Below are 20,816 nucleotides of genomic sequence, written 5' to 3'. Positions count from 1 at the left end.
GGAGCTTTCTACTCTTCTTCCGTTGAAGACACACTTTTAATATAATGGAAAGAACACTATACAGTCTGACAGATTCGTTTTGAGTCCTCTTCTGGTATTTATTTCTTTTATGATTTTGGGTAAATCATTAAATTCATCTGAGCCTTTTTCTTCATCTTTATAAGATACTGTAAAACATCCTATGCATGTGTTATTATTAAGGCTTATAAAATGTGTAAACACTCAAGCTGTTTGATTTAGAGATAGAAATAATGATACGTTATTTATGAGAAGTAGAGTATCTGAGGAATGGCAAAAATGAATGTTCCTTTTTTTGATATAGATATGCAGATCGTGCAAAGCAAATTAAATGCAATGCTGTTATCAACGAGGACCCCAATGCCAAACTGGTTCGTGAATTGAAGGAGGAGGTGACGCGGCTGAAGGACCTTCTTCGTGCTCAGGGACTGGGAGATATTATCGATAGTAAGTGAATTAAGGTCAACGCAAACTCTAATCTTTCCCTCTTCAGGGTTCTAAGATTTAAACTTAGATTAAAAGAGCTTATGAAGTTAAATAGTAGGAAAAAAAGGTGGTTTTTTTTTTTTTGTTTTTGCTTTTTCTTAAGTTTTAAAAAAATCCAATGAAAACGATCTCAGAATTTCTTTATGTAGTATAGTATGTACCAGGCTATCCAGTCCTGAAAGTTTTTAAAGTTTTTATTGAAGTCCTTAAATTAGTTTTTAAAATGTAAATATGTCACTGCTTATATTTTTTTAAATATATACTTTTAAGTTTATTTATCTTAAGAGAGAGAGAGAAAGTGTGCACGTGCACGAGACGGGGAGGGGCAGAGAGAGAATCCCAAGCAGGTTCTACGCTGTCAGCACAGAGCCCAACGCAGGGCTCGATCTCATGAACTGTGAGATCATGACCTGAGCTGAAATCAAGAGTCGGATACTTAACTGACTAAGACACCCAGGCACCCCTCATTGCTTGTATTTTTATTAGGTTTTCATTTTAGATCAGCAGTGAAGTTTATTTGGAATGAGCTTATTCTTACTGAGAAATTAATCACTTCATAAAAATGTTATGAAATTTTTGTTTTTGTATTATGTGCTTCTCTGGATTGATGTAGCAGCAATAATATATGTGTAACAAACACACTATTTCAGTCCCCTTTCAGATAAGATTCACCTTTGAGTGGTATCTTTCCCTTCCTGCAAAATGATCGAGGAACACTCCCCACCTTGCTCCCTATGAACACACAAAGGGGAAATTATCCATTTCCTATCAAGTTTAAGAATGAGACTTCCAGAGAATATCATTTCACAGTATTGTCTTAAAATAAGTCTTTTTGGGGGGCACCTGGGTGACTCCATCGGTTAAGTATCTGACTCGATTTAGCCTCAGGTCATGATCTCGTGGTTTGTGAGATCAGGCCCCACGTTGGGCTCCACGCTGACAGTGCGGAGCCTGCTTGGGATTCTCCTTCTCTCTCTGCCCCTCCCCACTCACACTCACTTGCTCTCCCAAAATAAATAAACTTAAGAAAAATACATATTTTTTTAACCTCAGTATTCCGCCTGACTAATGTCTAATCAGAAGTTGAGTTAACTGGATGATTCGGGTAGAATATTATATGGGTTTATTTGATAAAGCATGTTTTTAGTTTTTAAGTAAAAAATTAATATTCTATTGTTTGGAATTCTAATAAGATGTTAAAAGCCTCTGAGTTTAGTTCTTCTTACTGATTAGCACCTGAGTTTGAGTGAATACAGTGTGCAAAATGATCATGTATTCCGAGTGTTAATTTTTTCACCTTCCCAAATGCCAAATACTGCTCTGTTCCCTCTCTGTGTCACTGCTGAACCTGAACTTTGACCCTTCTTGTATTTTCCCTCCTGCTTACCTTCAGTTGATCCATTGATCGATGATTACTCTGGAAGTGGAGGCAAATGTGTGTATTTCATGTATTGGTTATTTCCAGTACTCTGATTTGCTAATCTGCCTCTGCTGGATCAGCCTTAAAATGAGCTTTGCATGCCAGCAATCCTAACAGGGAAATCCCAGACAGAGCGTATTATAGGTTCAGAAATGATCCTGGTTTAGCCCTTCTCCATTTGGCAAACACACTGCTGAATTTCAGTTTGTGGATTAAATAGTTAACAGGCTTGAGAATCTCTTCCTACTTCTACTCTTCAGTTTTTCCACTTCTGTGATTAAACTGAATCCAAAGTCATAGCGGATGATGGTGGTGACAACAGCAACTTACATATCCTGAGTGTTTATAAAGTGCTGGGCCCCATTCTAGGGACCTTGAATGTATTATCTCATTTAATCCTGTCACTGATTCTGGAAAAAGTTCCGTTATGCCCACTTTTACCCATGAGGACACCACTTACCTGGGGTGGTTAATTTGCTACTGAGATCTCATGGTTTCTGTGTGGTTGGATTGGATAGTGTAACTCAGCTCCAGCTTTTAATCATTACTACGCCTTTTTGGCCTCTTGAGCTCCTTCAGGGTCTGATTAATAGAAAGATCCTTTTAAATTAGCTATATAACTCTGAGACGTAGTGTACGTATAACTAAAAACAACCGCTTGCCGTTGGCCAAACGATCCATGACTGAGTAGCTCTGTGAATGTTGGGTTAGCACTCACCTGTGCTTCTGCTAAGTTAGTTTCCTCCATATCTTGGGCCTCAGCTTACATGGTGATTAGGAAAACTTTTTTGTTTTCCTTTTCTGGAATTACAAATTAAATTTAAAATGTGTGCTTGAAATGAGGATATTTTATGAAGGATCATAAATATCTAGACACCTCGTTGTCCTCTCCATGTCTATCATTAAGTTGGTGAGGACGTGGTTTCTTACCGTTTTCATGAGGGGATCTTTATCTTAGAAGAAATGAAGAATCTTGACTTCTTGGTTAAGTTTAGATTTTAATTGATTTGCTTGTTCATTTAATGAGGCATGTAATAGGGCTTGACTAGGAGGAAACACACAGGAGAAAGCAAACGCAGCCCTGGCTGCTGTGATGAGGCTAGGCCTTGCGGACACAGTAAGACTCCAATACCCAGTGGCTCTTGGACCAGAACAGCTCTGTCTGAGATTTCCGAAGCTGACCGATACTGATGTGAGAAAGACGCCATCTCGCTCCTGCTTTTGTGCCCCAGGTGGTGCTGCTATCAGCTTGTCGCGTCACTCTTTTCTGAGCAGTGTGGCATCTCCCAAAAAGCTCTGCATGACTAAGTTTTAATTTTGTATCCCTGCAGGAAAGCAGCCCTGGCTACTTACGAATTTCCATTTCGGTCTACTACTCTTAATGTCTTTTAGGGCTTGCATGTGTCCATTGGACCTTCTGAACTCCATCCATCCTATTCTTTCCGACCTTGCCGCCGTCACCTGATGGCTGATTTTTTGCTCCGGTTCCCATCCCCCTTTTAAAACTTGCTTGTTTTCCTATGTTCTCTATTTGCAGATGGTGGTTTTCAAACTGTCTTGAAGCAACCACTGGTTTTAAGGGGTTGCAAGAACTGGCTTTGATTAAATAGAGATGAGTAGACCCAGAGAGAGCAATAATACTGCTTTCTGACTCTTTGGCTCATATCATTTAAGGAAAACTTAACTTAGTTTTGATACAAGTTTTAAGTAATGCCGACTTCCTCAAATTTAAATATGAGCTAATTTTAAAATAGAAATCCATCAGTACCCATGGGTTTTCTCTGGTGTCTGTGACAAGGATGACAAATGAATGAAAGTACATAGAGCAAATTAATTTTGTTGTTTGTGGCTCTTTTTATCAAAACTAAATTTAAACACAGAACTTAGAGTTCTGTTAAAGACTTTTTAGTAAGTGAAAGTGTGTCCCTGAAACTTGCATTTCATACTGGCAACTCGGCCTACCAGTGACTCCTGGCAGTCCTGTTAGGCAAAGTAAGAGCTGTACTTTGCAATAGTTAGCAAATAATCAGCCTTGATTTGCTTGATCTAATAGATGAATGAAAAGCATACCAACTTCATCAATTTGCTGATTGTTCTTCCCTGTTGAGGCAATTGGCCCTGAGTTCTTAATCAGAACTTACACAAAATTCTTGTGATTTCTGCAGTTACCTCTCCTTTTTAAAAGCATGTTTTAAAGGTCCTTTTTAGCATGTTGAAATGCTGCTATACGAAGGATGCTACTGAGTGCTCAGATTTTTGTTTTAACTGTAGCATCTTCTTGGGAATTTTTGCTGAATGCCATAAAATACTGGGCCAGGTTAATATTATTGATAAATATGTGATCATCTTTTTTTTCCTTTACCATGATAAATTACTGAGATTTAAGAGTAGTGTAAATTTAAAACATTGTAGATTCGGAGCCGTAGAAAGAATAGAAGGAACGTAGCATGTTTTATTTACAGAGGGTGCCTGAGCATTATCCTTTGAGGCTCTGGTTACCCTCTACCAAATACAATGTTAACCCACCCTGGAGTTTCTTAGTTTCTAAATTCAGAAGTGGTTCTTCACCTCTAAGATACCAGTATTAAAGACAGACATGTTTTAGAACTGCCATCTAGAACAATTATAACTTGTCTTTGTATCATAACGTGTCTGTCGTGGCGCTTTAATGCTCTCCTTTCTTACGCTGGTGTTCCTTCCTGTCTTTTTTCTCCCTCTGCTCCTTTCCCCCCCTCTCCACTTTTTCTGCCTTCCCTTCTTTCTGTCTCCCAGATCTGAAAGATTTTCAGAACAATAAGCATAGGTACTTGCTAGCCTCTGAGAATCAACGCCCTGGCAATTTTTCCACAGCGTCCATGGGGTCTCTTACTTCATCTCCATCTTCCTGCTCACTCAGTAGTCAGGTGGGCTTAACATCTGTGACCAGTATTCAGGAGAGGATCATGTCTACACCTGGAGGAGAGGAAGCCATTGAACGCCTAAAGGTAAGTAATACCTCAGACTGAATGAAAGGTGTTCTGCATAGTTCCATAAGGCAGAGTTAGGACTTAAAAACCACTGAGATTTTTGTTGAGGATATGGAAGAACTTTCTAACCCCTAGAGGTGTCCTGAAAATGGAATTTGCTGCTTCATGATATCATCAGTTGCTTTTCACCAGAATGCTTGAGTCTGACATGGCCAGACAGAGATTAGAGAGATGCATGGGGAGATCAGAGGTTGGCCATGCAAGTCACTGATAAGTAGATATGTCCTTTAATTCTGAGGTAGTTTATAAGCCATAGGGAAATTGTTTAGTTAGAAATTTAGTGGGAAACTAATTTGTCAGAAGCACTTGGTTTCATTTGAAGATTGAATTCTGTATAGAGCCGTGTGTATGTTAGTAAAGTACGCAGTCAAAAGTTTGGACACGTGAGTAGCTGTACCAGGTTTATTCAGAACATGTGAAATGATAACTTCTGGAAGTTCATAGGAAGTCTTGGGCCCTATTCACACGGCTGTGGAAGGGCTGCCCGCCTCCTGGGCCGGTGCTCGTGGGGTCATGGGCCTCAGCGCCCTGCTGTGCACCTGCATTGTGTGCTCACAGGTCCACCTGCAGTGGCGCCCAGCTTTGCTTCCCCAGGCTGTGGTTGGCTCTGTTGGGTACTTTCTTGTCTTTCTCCATGAGTGTAAAAGTGAGCAGTAGTGGTGCCTGCTGACTCCTGGCTCCCGGGTCCTTCCTGCCCCTCAGTGACTGCAGTGAGAACAGACCGTGCCATCTATCAGGTCACTGTGACAGCATCACAAATGCTTTTTCTTTCCCTGCCCATTACCTCCAGGGTGATCGTTTGATCCACCACGCCTTTGGGACTTTGTATTCCCAAGTATGGGGGGGGGGGCGGGGATGGAGGTGTCGGGGGAGGAACAAGGAGGGCAGAGAAAGTTTTTCAGGGAGCTGGGAAGTTGCAGTTATGTTTGCAGCCAACAGGCTCTTTGCACTCGGTATTCTCCACAACTGCTGCTTGTTCAAGGACTGTTGGGGACAGTGACACACTTTGATAAATTAATGATGGGAAAGGTTTGCTGAGCCTTTTCACCACTAAAAGGGGAGGAAGCTTGATAAGTTGAAGATGGCAGATGTTTTCATTTTCCTTTTCAGGTGAGGCCGAAAAATATCTTATTATTTTTTTTAATGTTTATTTGTTTATTGAGAGAGAGAGAGAGAGAGAGAGCGGGGAAAGAGAGAATCCCAAGTAGGCTTCATGCCCTCAGCGCAGAGCCCAACATAGGGCTTGATCTCACAAACGAGGAAATCATGACTTGAGCCAAAATCAAGAGTCAGATGCTTAATTGACTGAGCCACCCAGGCGCCCCCAGAAAAAGATTTTATATGAAGAATAGGCTACTGTTTCTTAGTCTGCCTTTTCCCTCGGCGTTTTACTCACTTCCAAGCTTAGGTGCTTCGGAAACCAGAGTGTTGATCTTGTCTCTTTCTTCAGAGCATGTTAGCAGAAAGTGGATGAAATCCTGAAATACCTAGCAAAGGGAAAAGGGTGAGAAATCTTTTCATCAATTGCTGTAACTTGAGGGGTAATTTCTGCTATTTTAAAATTGCCTTTGAAATTTTAATAGAGACATCAGCGGAGTCTGTGCAAGAACGCTTCCTGTGTGTGTTTTTTTCATGAATAGACATCAGTGACAGAGTTGCTGTGCAGGGTTCTTTCTATTCAGGCCAGTGGGGGGGGGGGGGGGGTGGTGCAGGGGTTCCATGGGAGGGAGGTGAGATCTCCCACTTACTATTTAATATGAAATGTTCTTTGTCTTTGGGGATTTTGAATCTCACTGTATGCCTGTTAAAGCCTTGGTGTACAAATGAGATTATACTTTCTGTTAACTTGCATCTTGGCGTAAAAGAAAAAAATTGTCCTAACTGCCAGGTGGGACCAACTGAAAAATATCATTGGATGTTAGGAGTCAAGGCATTAACCAGACTCTTTAGGAATTAGGTCACTCCATGTCTTCCAAATAGTTTCTTGGGAATAACACTGCCATTATTCAGGGAACCCTCCCCCCAATCTTTCTACTTCCCACCAAAACCAAAGCAAAACTGTTATTACTTTCATCAGAAAAGAAATTTTTCCGTTTTAATTTTCCTTTAAGCCAAAATAGGTGTGATCTTCCATTTTCCCTAGCTTTAGAAAATTGCTTCTTAATGGTTTTGTGTTGGATCTTGAGTGTTTAATGCAGCCCTGCAGTCTATTGGGGCCTCAGCGCCTTAGCTCTGCTCCTGTTTTGTGAATGGTGAGAATTCCGTCCCAGCAGACCTGCATTTTAATGACTCAGGCGGAGAACATCTTGCGTGCACAGTGCAAAGCAGTGGTTATACAATAGAGATGCTTGAGAAGTTCTCATTTTGGGACCATTTCGTTATTGAATGTTTAGGAACTGTGTTCCTTAGACATGATACTGCAGAACAAAAATACTGTAATGGAAAACAGTAATAAAGGAGAGGGGGTTGATTCATTTTCCTGACACTTTCTTTTCCTTTGCTTCTCTGTATTTTTGACTTGAAAAATGTGATCAGTTGGTAGAAGACATGTGCACAATGTGTTGCTACTGTTTCTTTTTTTTGAATAGCTTCTTTCCGTATGGAAGAGACCCGTGTTAACCCCATCAATAAAGATCTTGATCCCTCCATAAACGTCTCTGGCAAAAGAGAGTGAAATGTAATTGCTCTCAGTTTTTAATCACAACTCAAACTGAGTTGGAATGAACATACCCCTGATTTGGATTCTTATTCAGTAAGGTTTTAAATATGTAACCATAGCTACCATGTGGTGGCTCTGGTGTTTATTAGTCTGGCGTCAAAGTCAGTACTAGGAGTGCCATTGCAGAGGCTTGGATTATAAATATCCACAAATATCCATTACAGAAGCATGCAAGGGCAGATGCTGGGGTAGGCGGCCCGAGGGCCCCACACTTGGAACTTACTTTATGGAGCATATGCTGTGTTCAGTACAGTAAAACCTTGGCTATCCGATGGCTTCAAGGAATGTTCCATGTAGTAAGCATTTAACCTTTTAAATATCACAATTTAACTGTCGTTTTTTTTTTCATGGAAATATTTCTGACTTGTTCTGTGGATTTTTCTGCCACTTTTACCGAATCATGACAAAGAAATTAAATCGTGTTTAGCTGTGTGAACACAATTACTAACCAGCGTTATACAGATAGTTAGACCTACAGAATGTGAGGCCAAAGTTGAATGGCGCCTGAGCCCAATGTTCCTTGGAGCTTAAAAAAAAAAGGTTGCTGATGTCATCGCTCTTTGGAATTTTTTGTGTTTGGGTACTACGTGCACGAAGGAAGGACCCTTAAAGATTGTCTCGACTCCTTATTTCTGAAGCATGAATCCCAGTTTCAGCGTAATCTGGAGTTGGGCTCCTAGGGTTATGGGCAGCAGTGGGCACCGGTGTGCCAGTCCTGCCTGCAGAGCAGGTTGACAACTCAGAGACCGCAGTTGTCTCCTGTTGTCAGCTCAGTTTTATTTATGCTCAGTTTGCTATTCAGGCTTCAAGAGAGAATGTCCTTCACTCTTTCTTAATTGATGGCGGGCTGTTTTGTCGAATATTTTCTTGAAATCCCATTGATTCTGCCTTAATTGAAGGAAGAATGTCAAGAGTCAGGAAACTCAGCCCTAGGGTTTAGTGGCTCAGGAAGTAGTGTGGCCTCAGGTTAGTCCGTAGGTTCTCTGGCCCCCAGTCTCTTTCTTTCTAGAATGGTTCTGGAATAAATGGCTTTTTGTAGCACTGAAGTTTTGCTCAATATCATTTTCTCTGAGCTTTCTTCAGATTTTTAACAAATAGCTTCTGAGACAACATAAAAATTGCAACTTGAAGCTGTAATGAAAAATAAAATTAGCATCGTCCTCAGCTAACTCATTAAATCTTCTCTTTATAAAGAGATTGTGTCCCGATTTACCCTCCAGGTGGAAAGTAGAATTAGAGAGTTCGTATTAGAATTGGCAGCAAAAGACAAGAGGGTCCCTCCACAGCGATTTTGCTAGATGGGCTGAGTCTACAGTTGCCCCCAAATGGAATAGCTTTCATATAGCCAGATAAACCTCTTATCAGACACAGTCTGCTCCTGAAAATAACCAACCCGGGAAAAAAAAAAATTTAAGTAGCTCCTGGGTCAGTTTGTATTCCGTATCCAACATCAGTGGCTTGTGGGCCACACTCTGCATAATGAGCACCAGTCTAGATGCTCCGGTTTGGGCAACCTCTTGTGCTTATCCTTTGTTTTCAGAGTTACCATTTCGAGACTGTCAAGGTTTCTCCCCAGCCGTCTTTAATCAGCCTTACTGTCACAGAGGATATGGTGCCCGCTTGTCTTGTATTTGCCCTTTCACAGTATATGCAAAAGCACTTAATGCTACTCTGCTAGAACTGTTGTTTGAAGAACTTCTGTGGTGCTTGCCGTCCACTTGGTTCCTGGTGCGCTTCCTGTCCTGGCCATCTCACTCCTTGCCAAAATTGTAAGGGTGTTTTGGTTGCTGGCCCTCTGGCACGGCATATGGGCTCCTCCCTGAACTTGGGAGTGGCAGGTGCACTGCAGGCGAAGTCAGTCCTGGGAGGCGTGTGCAGCGATGCCGTTCAGGTAGCCGTGGGGTCTGTTCACAGGGCTAATGTGGCCACCTTGAGTGGTGTTGTCTCTTTGGCTCCACCCTCCCCGCTCCCGCTGCAGACTTGCTCTCACATCCCCCAGGTTGTGAGTGACCCTTCCCAAACCAGTACCTTTTCAGTGGCCCCCTTTGTGTGGACCGTACTGGTGCCCATGTGGTTTCTGACTTTTCTAACTCGGTTACCGGTTTTGCTCTTTGTCCCTCTTCACTAGCTGTTGCCGTCCTTCACCGTCATCATCGTTGTCATGCTGTCCCGTTTGTTTCTCCTGACGCTTGTACTCCTCTGCTTTTGCCCGCCCCCCCCCCCCCCCCCCCCCACCGCCTGGAGTTTTCACTCGTGGCTTTTTTTTCGTGCTCTCGTGTGTCATTCCGGAAAACGAAATCGCAGGTGTCTTAGGGTTGATCGTATTACATGTTCACTGTTTCTTTCTGTGTAGAGAATTATGTTTTCAGATCCCAGCGGCTTCTTACAATAGCCTGTTAAGTGAATCAGACAGTGAAATATTTTGCAAACTGTGCAGGGTTTTCGGCCCTAGTCGTAACCACTGCTGTCCCCAGAGCTGTCATCCCATCATCGCTAGTCTCCTCGTCCTCACCCTTTGACTTGCGGATTTCGTCTCCGTGACTAGATTTCTCCTGCTTTCTGCACGTGCTCGTCTCCCTTTCAGGTTTTCCTCCTCCTCCCTCCATTTTCCACCGAGTCGGTTCCCACTTGTCCTTCATTCATCAGTGTGAGCATCCTTCTCGTGCTCACCCATTCTCCCGCCACCTATGAATGCTTCGCTTCTAGCACTTGGCCAGCCGCTCTGTGGTCTTCTCCTGCCCTACCCGCGCACAGTCCGCAAGCACGCTGCCCTGGCCACACTGTTGTTCCTGGAAAATGCCAGCCGTTTCTTCCCTCTTCCCTCACGTGTTTGTGTGGTGGCCCCTGCTCCTTGTCTCTGCTCACGCAGAACCTCGGCAGTGAGCCCTGTCCTGACAGCCCCACCCCAAACTGCTCCCGCACTTACCCCTTTCCCTTTCTTGCTTTTTTTCCAAGGTACTTACTGCTCTCTGACATACCGTATATTTGAATTATTGATTAAAATCGATTACTTCAGGCTCTTTACCAGAATGGAAGTCTTACGAAGACAGAGATTTTGTTCCTTGCCACATCTCTGGTTGCCTGAAACAGGGCTTGGCATGTAAGGAGGTGATGTAGAATTACTGAGTGAACGAATCACCGGTTATTTCTCTCTCCCTAGTATATGGTAAATTCCTTGAGATCAAGAAATCTTATATTTCTGGCATTGATAAACACTGAGTGGGAGACGAGGAAACTGTCACTTCAGTGGCTACATACCTTCAGATGAGATGAATACTAAACCTTTGTATGGCAGGTATTGGGTTGTGTTCGGGAGGGTACTGTGTTACAGGGGAGTTAAAATATCATTCATTTACCCTTCGGGTTCTTGGCTGGGGCTTCTACAACAAAAGATTAACAAGAGAAAAGCACACAAATTGATTTCATGTAAGTTTTATGTGACATGGGAGCCTTCATAAGAAAATAAAAGACCCAAAGAGGTGTTAAACCCGAGCATTTTTGTGCTAGGTTTGATGACGAGGGAAGAGTCATGGGAAATTGTGATAGGATGGGGTTGGGGGAGGGGTGGGTACCTATTAAGGCCTGTTTGTTCAGATTCCTCCTGGTGTTCCTCCATCTTTGGGGGTGAGGATGTGCCTTTTCTCCAGTTGGGGGTGGGGATCTTAAAGCTTGCTTGAGGAGATCAGAGTCCTTCCTGCAGATACCATTTCTCCGATTGCTTCAGCTGAAAATAGTCAATATGCCAAGATGCCATATTGTGGGCAAATGTGTTCTGAGCCCCATCAGTGTTATGGTGAAATTACAGTATGGAACAAAAGCAATGAATACCTTTGGTGGCTTTATTCTTTTGTAGAAGTGGCTGTTGGGAATAATGTCTTGCATTTTTGGATGTTCATGTTACTCTTCCTTCTGTAAACACACACATACACGCTCACTATTAGGGCATTTTTATTAGGACTTAGGAGGATTATATACCTAGGGCTGATTTAATGCCAGATCTAGTCTTCATGATTTTTATTGTATGTAATATTAAGAAAGGAAAAAAATCTCACTGTATTAGATTCTGCCTCATACCCACAAAGGGCATCTTGCTGTCCTTCCCAGACCTAGCCTGTCACATCATAAGTGTCTTCACTTGAACTGTGGACTTCCTCCCTTAGGAATCGGAGAAGATCATTGCTGAGCTGAATGAAACCTGGGAAGAGAAGCTGCGTAAAACAGAGGCCATCAGAATGGAGAGGTCAGGATATTATTAAGCTCGGGGAGTGTCTGCACATTCTCAGGGGAGCTGGGATTCCTTTTATAGAAGGAGAAGATGAGCTGGAAGTAAAAGCGAAGCCCCCACCCCTCCCCCCCGCCCCCGGCGTCCACTTCACCGACCACAGAACAGAACAGAGCCCAGCCTGCTCTGGGCCTTCCGCCAGTGAGGCTTACATAGTCCCCCGTTCTCTGCGGGAGTCCTGTGTTCCTTACCGGACCGAGTGGTGCTCAGGGCCCATATAAAATGGAAGATATTGAGGGATAGAGTTTTTACTTTGCAAAACAACTGCCTTGGATAAAGGCCCAAATAATAAAGCCCTTCGGATGATTGTCTTTGAGTTATGTTTTCTAGAACCTCTTAGGTTAAGCGGTGAAGTAGTTTGATTTGCAGACTTTTAAAATCCCTTTTCTACCTTAACCTATCAGTTCTCTACCCTGAAGGTGAATGTAACCTGAAATAATACTTTTCCTTTTGGGATGAATATACATTTAAAAAAGTTCACACCTGTCTTCCTCCTCCACGGAAGATGAGGAAGAAGTGAGTGCTGTTGTATGGATGCAGTGGGTGTATCAAACACTTAGAAGTTTCTTCTTACAAGGATTCTAAGCTAGAATTGTTGAGTCCATATGGTGGTGGGCATAGGAGCATAACATTTGAGAAAATCACACTTATAGACAATCTTAACATATCAAAGTTCCTTTCTGATCGCTTTCTTAGATTTTTTGTTAAAAGGGCTCTGTCAGGGTTTTTTGTTTTTTTTTTTTTAATGTTTCTTATTAATTTTTGAGAGGGAGAGAGTGGGGGAGGAGCAAAGAGAGAGGGATGCCCAGAATCTGAAGCAGGCTCCAGGCTCCGAGCTGGCAGCACAGAGCCAGACGCGGGGCTCGAACCCACGAACTACGAGGTCAGCCGAAGTCGGATGCTTAACCGACTGAGCCACCCAGGTGTCTCGCTTTCTTAGATTTTGAAGAAACGGTTCTTTGAGTTAGATGTCTGGCCTTAAGGACTATCCCTTTCTTCCTTTTTTAAATATTAGTAGACATATTATTTATGAATTACTGTCTGCCTCTAAAGTCAGATGAGACAAAGTCCTTACTTGGGTGAATATAACTTTACCTAACATGGGAACAGAATTTATTTTGAATGTGCTGTTTTTCTTAAAAATAATTTCTCATTAATGACAGGATAGACAGGTTTTTCACATTTGTGTTACTAACACGGACAGTAGTTTTTGCTTTGCATGCCTCATTTTCTAGTTCATTTGAGACTGATTTAATTGACGTTTGGTGTTGGTATTCTGGTGTGCTTGTTGTTCTTCTAGAGAGGCCTTGTTGGCCGAGATGGGAGTTGCCATTCGAGAAGACGGAGGAACCCTGGGAGTTTTCTCACCGAAGAAGGTAGGACACAGTGTTGTGAAACTCCACCCAACAAAAGACAAACTTCCTGTTTGTCTGGGTCACTGAGGCACTTCCGGCCTTTTAGGGCCGGCCCCTCCTCCCTTCGTTTCGGCTTGGGATTCGGCTTAATTTCAGAATTTCTAATTTCATCTTACAGTACAAAGGCAGCCTGTTTCTAAAATGCCTGTCATGTTTGCTGTTTAAAAAACAAAACGCAAGGCCGTAAATCTAACTTTCGGTCACGATTCCATACGTTTACTCATGTGCGTTGTTGCTTTCTTTTCAATTCCCAGCCTCTCATCTAGCATACCTTGCTTCAGTTTGGCTACTCTTTCTATGTAGATTTTCCCACAGATGCCCGCAGCCCTGATTTATAACTCTATGGAAGCAATTTCAGCCATTCAGGTTTGTTTAGAAAAATACCACTCAAGTTTGCTTCTTTAGTTTGTGTTACAGACGGTCATTGTACCGAGTAAAGCAATTCCTGTCCTCACCCCTGTAGCCTCCTCTGCTTCTTTCTTAGTTAAAAAAAATAAGTAAATAAAACTCCAGTAGTTATCATCCTACGTATGTTATCATAGTTGTTAGGTAGTAGATACCTTGTAGCTAATTAGAATAGCGTGAGGTAGGTTTTGTTTTGGGTTTTGTTGTTGTTTTGTTCTTTTACTGAGTTGCTTCCTAGTTATCGTTAGGTCCTGGGAAACTGTTATCAAATGATTATTTTTGCGTGCTTCTCATTTGACTGTAGTAATTAAACATAAATTGATTTATAAAGTAAATATATTCATGCCAGTAATAAGTGGGCCTTCATTTCAAATAACCCCAAATTGGCTATGAGAGATTCAAACATGTTCTGCAAGGCTCCGATGGTGATCTCTTTAGGTTGGCATTAGAGTGAGTGGGGACTTTTCCATTTTTGTTTTTAATTTGATATGAAATATTCCTTGTTTTTGCTGGGATTCTTTTGGTTTGGTTTTTCTGTCAAGGTCACATAATTTTTTAGAACTGGAACAATAATAACAGTATTTTGTCTGTCTGTATTGCCAGAGATCCCTGGTTTTCACAGTTTAGTAGTGTTTGCTTCGGTAAGACATTGTTTATCAAGATATGACTTATGACTGTAGAGGTGTTATCAGTTCTACGTTTGATAGAATTTGTGCCTTTGTGTATCTTGAAAGATGTTACAACATCTTTCAGTGTAAAGAGCTATATGGAAAAATTTGGTAACAACTTGTAAAAATATGGCGTTTAACACAAGTTATAAATAACTTGAATTAGTGTTGTGATATAAACAGCCCAGAATTCCAACTGAGATCTCTGTTTCCAAAGGTTTTTCTTGCTTTAATTTTATGCATCTTGTTTTAACTTTCTAGACTTCCTCAGGAAAGGAAGGGATACACCACTGGCCACATCCAGATTCGGTTTTAGAACCGGTTTCTGATATGTTAACTTGATTGTGGTAATCATTGCACAATGTGTATGTGTATTAAATTGACACGTTGGACACCTTTAAAAAAACACGTTGTCCGACCTAAACATATACGATTTTGTCAGTCAGTCCTCAGTCAAACGGGGGATGGGGTGGGAGAATACTTTTAAGGCAAGGGAAAATGAAGCCTATTTCTAGGATGCCCTTTTTCTGAGGCCAGTGTCACGATAGATGTTAAAGAACAGTACCCACAGAGGACTTTGACTTTCTCAAACCAGCAGAGCTCTTAACTCCGGAGGCAGATGCTAATGTAGAGCTTTTCCTAATTTCTTTTTAATCATCTTTCTCATTTCCTGTTCTTAACTCACTCATCTGACTCTTCTTTCATTTTTCCACGTTTGCTGGCACTGTCTTGAGTAGATTTTGACCCCAAGACCATGTGACTTATTTTTGGATTCCAGTGGGGTATTTTCACCAAAGAAGGTTGGTTTTTCAAAGATTTTAGAAATATTAGAGTTAGATGAAGAGGACTTTTACAAGATGTGTATATTGTTGAATGCTGACAATTTTAATTTTTTCTTTAAAGTAGAGACTAATGAACTAAACAGAGTAATGGGGACCATGGAAGAAGTGATAAAAATTATAGAGGGACGTGACAGGGGGTGTGGGGACATGTTTATAAAGTAAATGAAAAAATTAAGTATTTCTTGAGATTGTTGAAAGGGAAAATTGTTTTCCCTCCACCCTTCTGAATTCTTAGCTGAGAGCCCTGTAATAAGAGATTAATAAGAAAAAAACAAAAATAAGTTTATTAACATGTCTGCTTCATATGTGTGTGGGAGCTGCCCAGGGGGAAAGTGAGTGACTCCCCAAGAGGGCTTAGAGTTCAGACTTAAATGCCATGTTAGTAGGGAAAGGGGAGCAGGGACATAGGCCTCTCAAGAGGGAATGAATGATTTTTCAGGAAAGATGAAGGGGCCCTTGGGAGAATAGATGGGAAGTGTGATCGTTTGTGACAAAGTCTGTCTGGTGTCGATTTCTGGTCTCCTCTCTTGGGACAAGAGTCTATCCTCCCTGGTTGATGGACTCCCGGAGGGGACACAACAGCTGAGGTCCTTTAGGAGGACCTGTCTTGGGGTGGAGGCCGGGGGGGATGGGGTTCGTTCAAAGGAAGCCTCTCCCTGCGGTTGCTGTTTTTGAAGTGCCTTCAGCTCAAAATAATCAATATGTCAAAGTGGCCTGTTTTGTCCCCTTCAAGAATTTCATCCAGATAGTTACAAAAGTTGTGGTTAGCCCATCCAGAGAATCAACCTGTCTTTCTTTTTCTTTTGTATTCTTTATGCTTTGGCCTTCTCAAGAATTGGATCTTGTTCTTTATCCCAGAACTCATGATTTTTGAAGAGAGTGTATTGGTGTAATTTGAGAAGGCTTAAAGAGAATGTTTTGTGTTTATAATGGAATCGCAACTAGGAATAAAAGGTGTCCCTCACCTAGGGACTGTAGATAAGCCAGGAAGCCATCAGCTTCCTGTGGCTCATTGTTCTTGTCACAGCCCATGGTGGTACTCGCTCCAGATTGATCATCTGTACCCTCTTTCAGACCCCACATCTTGTTAACCTCAATGAAGACCCACTCATGTCCGAGTGCCTGCTTTATTACATCAAAGATGGAATTACCAGGTATATTTGTTTCTTACAGTTACTTAATGTTTTCTGTTCTTTTCAATGATTGCATAACTAAAAGGAAGTTGTTTTTTGAAAAATTTGTTGTAATGATTTGCTTTTTCCTGTCTGAAATAGTTACAAACTATCTTGTCTTCCCAAATTATATGCGTGCTTTAGTCATCTGAACCAGTTAACATGTAGTTTTCCCTAAACACCCTAAGTAAAATTTTCTTCTAACTTCTTGTATGAATTCATTAGGGAGGTTAGTTCACTCGTGTCTTTTTATAAAGCTGAGTGAGTTACGTTGATGTATCCTTGCTCCTTGGTTTCTTATTCTCACGTAGGGAGCTTGATCATATGTGAAAATAAAATTTGCAGTTGAAAGACTCCGATAAAAAGAAGCGATACCTTTTTTGTACATACCAAAGACTATTCTCTGGGAGAAAGAGGTTCATTGTTTCCAGTGCTTTTTGTGTCTGAATTTCCCTGGGAAACACTTTCCCTTGTGTTCAGGGTTGGCCAAGCAGATGCTGAGCGGCGCCAGGACATCGTGCTGAGTGGGGCTCACATTAAAGAAGAACATTGTATCTTCCGGAGCGAGAGAAACAACAGTGGGGACGGTGAGAGTTCCTGGCTTAGCTTTTCCAGCAGTCTTTTCATTCTGGGTTATTAGAAATCCCCAAGGCTTGGCATTCCCTGTCTCTTTCAGTGATATTTTCTCGTACGATCTAATATTTGGAAAATGGAGAAACCTGTGCTGCTTACAAATGCTGGGACGGACATAGCTGTTTTACATGAAAATAGGCTGGACAAAAGGAGCCCTTTTGGGACTGCCAAGAACCGAGCAGGACAGAGGCAATTAGGCTTGGTCTTGAATGTTAATTAGTTAATAGACAAGTAAGAAAGGAACAAATATCCTGGGTAGTGGGAGATTTGAAGGACCTCTGATTTTAACCCAGTGGAACTTACTTTATCTAAAAGGGAAGAAAAAGTCAGTCTTGATTTTTGCCCAGGTTATTAACAAAACAATACTCTAATGGTATTTTTGTGCTATGTGATTCATTCCTTTAATCAGAATATTAGCTTTTGATCTTAAGTTTCTGGATAGTACCTGTATCTTAAGATTTCTGATAGTTTTCAGTTTTATGGACTGAACTCTCAGGTATGACCAAAACGAACATTTCCTGTCTTCTTCTGAGGCTTGTCAAATTCATTTAAATGTTTCTCTTAGCCATATCCCTGGTTTGGGTCCCCCAGCGAGAGCTCCTGTGTAGATTCTCAGCCACTTGGTTGGCTGCAGGAATCGATTCTGGTTACCCTGGAAGTCGTCTGCTTTCCATTGTCTTACTCCGGTGGTTTGTGATGCTAATACTAGTTTGTGTTCTTCTTAGTTATCGTGACCCTAGAGCCCTGTGAACGCTCAGAGACCTATGTAAATGGCAAGAGGGTGGCCCAGCCCGTTCAGCTGCGCTCAGGTGAGACCAGGAAAGGTTTGAAGTCTTCAGCAAACAACATGTGGCTTGTGTGAGCAACTCTTTAACGTGTGACTCTTTGTTTGAAGAAGTGATAGCATTAGGATTTCTGTTCTCGTAAAACTCCAAAAGCTGACTTTTTGCACTAGGGAAAGGGAGGGAGAGTGAGGTTACTAACCTAGGTAAGTACCCTTTTAAAAAATGGCTTCTTAACTCTGTTTCTGTTTTGTTCTAGGAAACCGTATCATCATGGGTAAAAATCATGTGTTTCGTTTCAACCACCCGGAGCAAGCACGGGCAGAGCGAGAGAAGACTCCTTCTGCGGAGACCCCCTCTGAGCCTGTGGACTGGACGTTTGCCCAGAGAGAACTTCTGGAAAAACAAGGGATTGATATGAAGCAGGAGATGGAGAAAAGGTGATGCACAAATATGACGTGGCCCACGTGACCATCACTTCTTTTAAACCTACAGTACGTAGCACGCGTGAAACAGTCCGGTGATTTCACAATTTATTTTTTCCTCTCTCGTTTTTCTTTTCCTTGTAGGCTACAGGAGATGGAGATCCTGTACAAAAAGGAGAAAGAAGAAGCAGATCTTCTTTTGGAGCAGCAGAGACTGGTAGGAGGCCATCCTCGATCCTCTGTTAGGAAGTGGGCGGCTTGCTCTGGTCCCTCCCATTCCACAGATGAGCACTCGCCCAAATGGCTTGTCCGGCTCTCACTGACACCATCTGCTATTCTCTCATTTCCTTAATGGAGAATGAACTTACATCTCCTCGTAGCCTTAGCCTGAGAAAGTGTCTATAAAGGTACGATGTTGTGCCTTTTATGTCTTAAAGTCAAATCGTTAGTTCTATCAAAACCAAGTGCTTTTTGAAGAACTATGGGAGCTTTTCTGGTAGCCTTTGCCTCCTGATAGTGGTTTTTGAGTATGCATCAGTGGTGGATCTTTTAATAATAATTATATTGAATATGGTGGGTGTTTGCCTTGGTTTTGTTTCTGATCACCTGATAGTACTAATTCTCTGCTCTTGGGCTGACTTGGGGATTGTTCTTATGCTGGGCAGACTTTTTTTTTTTTTTTTTCTTTTTTTCTTTTTCTTTTTTTAGTTAAACTGTGTCTAAAAGTGTTGCTGCACAGTTGCATGTGTTAATCCTTTTCTGTTCCCCTGCATGGAGTCTGAATTCTCAATAAGGGTCTCCGTGGCATGTGGGATGACAGTGGAAGCAGGGGCTCACAACCAACTCCGATAGTAGAAGGAAGCCTGGTTCCTCCAGGTTGAGAAAGGGTTCGGGTGAGCAGTCGAAAAGTTGGTTTAAGGTTGCAGCTTATACTGCTAATAACGGCTTTAGCATTTTATGATGTGAATTGATTCTCCAAGTTTGCTAGAAACTGAATCGCATGGATAAATAAGTTGATCTAGTAGTTAGATTTTTGTTTTTAAGGTCATCCAGCTTTGGTTAACAAAGCCCTGGTCATAAGAAGCTTCTTGGCGGTCATTTGATATGTAAGGAAAAGGTATAATAAACCTTTGGGTACAGTGGATACAGTGTAGAATTTTTACGATTCATGGACTTCTTTTAAAAGAAGGGGAGATTAGGGAGAAAGCTGAGATACTGGTTGCTTCCCTTAGCGTAAAACACAGCATCTAAAATGCTGTGTGTGAACTGCAGCCTTATGGTGATGCTCTGCTTTGGAGAAGAGAGGCTGGTCGCTGTTGCTAACTGGGCCAGAAAAGCCAAGGGCTCGAGCTAAAGCGGCCTTTCCCAGGGCAACTCATTCCTTAGGCCTGGCAGTGGGTTAAATCAGTTAGTTTGTTATCTTGGAAACTTTAGTGAAGTCCAAGAAAGAATGGATTGTAGGAACAAATCACATGTTTGGGGCAAGATAATAGCAGTGTTTGAGTCCCTTTACGAAGCCTAGTCAACATTTAGTTTTTAATGAAAACAGAAGGAATTTGGCTACCGTATGATTAGGGGTTTGCAAGGTTTGTGACACATGAGGAGCCTTTTATCTTCATAATGTATGATTTAGTAACATGCCTCTGATGGTCTGTTATAGATCACATGAGGACAGGTATCATTAAGCTGTGTGTTATTAACAGTAGTGCCTTGTATTTCTATAGTGCTTTGTAATTTACAGAGAGTTTTAACATCCATCAGTTTTTGGTTTTTTTTGATTTCTGGAATAGCCCTCCCTGGTAGGCGTGTGTGTAAATAAAGTGAGTAATATTACTTCCCATTTATAGTTGAGTAAACCAAGGCTAAAAAAAGTCTGTCTTGCCCATTCTTAAACCCCTGTTAAGTCACGGGTCTGACGCTTCACCTTGGGTCTTCTGAATTGCTTCCGTGTTCTGTTCTGTTTAGAAAGGGCAGTGCCTCTTCCCCGGCTGGGAGTCTTGTTGAAATGCAGATGCTGATTCAACAGGTCTGGGGTGGGGCCTGAGGTTCTACATTTCTAACAAGCTCCCAGGTGATGCCAGTGCTGCTGGGCCGGAGACCAGCCTTTGAGTAAAAAGCAGGTGAGAGAGATGATGATGGCTGGCGTTCTCCATAACCAAGAGCTGATAGTCCTTCTTTGCTCTGAAATAAAGACGCTGACCATTAAGTAAAGAGAAAGTAAATGTGTCTAAGACCTATTTCGTTTCCAGGGGACATACTTAGTCTGCAAGTAGTCAGGTCCTGGTTGTCATCTGTTCTGTGTATCGCTCGCAGAGCAGGTTAGGATCTCGGGAGCAGCTACTCGGAGCAGGGAGGCTGCTTTCCTCCCTTCAGTCCAGCTGTCTGTTCCGCTCATGTTTCTTGTCCTCAAGAGGAACTGATTTCTAATGCCTTAGCCTAAAGAATATCTAGCAGTAACAATACTGAATGGAAAGTGTATTTTTATGACCCCATATTGGTCAACAAACAGATATATTTTGAATG

The 20,816-nt window shown here is 41.9% G+C and overlaps 2 protein-coding genes across 29 annotated transcripts in view; one reads left to right on the top strand and one right to left on the bottom strand.

Moving 5' to 3' along the window:
- DFFA (DNA fragmentation factor subunit alpha) overlaps positions 1 to 20,816 on the bottom strand; it is a 244,621-nt gene that overhangs the window by 80,962 nt on the left and 142,843 nt on the right. The gene's annotated exons all lie outside the window — the stretch shown is intronic.
- The window catches only part of KIF1B (kinesin family member 1B), a 144,328-nt gene that overhangs the window by 58,325 nt on the left and 65,187 nt on the right, over positions 1 to 20,816 (top strand). For 10 of the 28 annotated variants that reach the window (XM_053898983.1, XM_053898985.1, XM_053898982.1 and 7 more), the window contains 12 exons: positions 323 to 465; positions 1,898 to 1,939; positions 4,697 to 4,908; positions 11,830 to 11,909; positions 13,252 to 13,327; positions 13,670 to 13,732; positions 15,177 to 15,239; positions 16,356 to 16,435; positions 16,934 to 17,040; positions 17,812 to 17,895; positions 18,128 to 18,308; positions 18,438 to 18,510. In XM_053898983.1, coding sequence (XP_053754958.1) covers positions 323 to 465; positions 1,898 to 1,939; positions 4,697 to 4,908; positions 11,830 to 11,909; positions 13,252 to 13,327; positions 13,670 to 13,732; positions 15,177 to 15,239; positions 16,356 to 16,435; positions 16,934 to 17,040; positions 17,812 to 17,895; positions 18,128 to 18,308; positions 18,438 to 18,510 — 1,204 coding nt within the window. The remainder of the gene's footprint in view (positions 1 to 322; positions 466 to 1,897; positions 1,940 to 4,696; positions 4,909 to 11,829; positions 11,910 to 13,251; positions 13,328 to 13,669; positions 13,733 to 15,176; positions 15,240 to 16,355; positions 16,436 to 16,933; positions 17,041 to 17,811; positions 17,896 to 18,127; positions 18,309 to 18,437; positions 18,511 to 20,816) is intronic. The other 18 variants (XM_053899002.1, XM_053898994.1, XM_053899003.1 and 15 more) reach the window with 7 other exon arrangements.

This window comes from Panthera pardus, unplaced genomic scaffold (assembly GCF_024362965.1).
Source record: "Panthera pardus isolate Hobbes unplaced genomic scaffold, ASM2436296v1 HiC_scaffold_11, whole genome shotgun sequence".
Lineage (NCBI taxonomy): Eukaryota > Metazoa > Chordata > Mammalia > Carnivora > Felidae > Panthera > Panthera pardus.
Note: the sequence above shows the minus strand (reverse complement) of the source record. Positions and strands in the feature narration are given on the sequence as shown.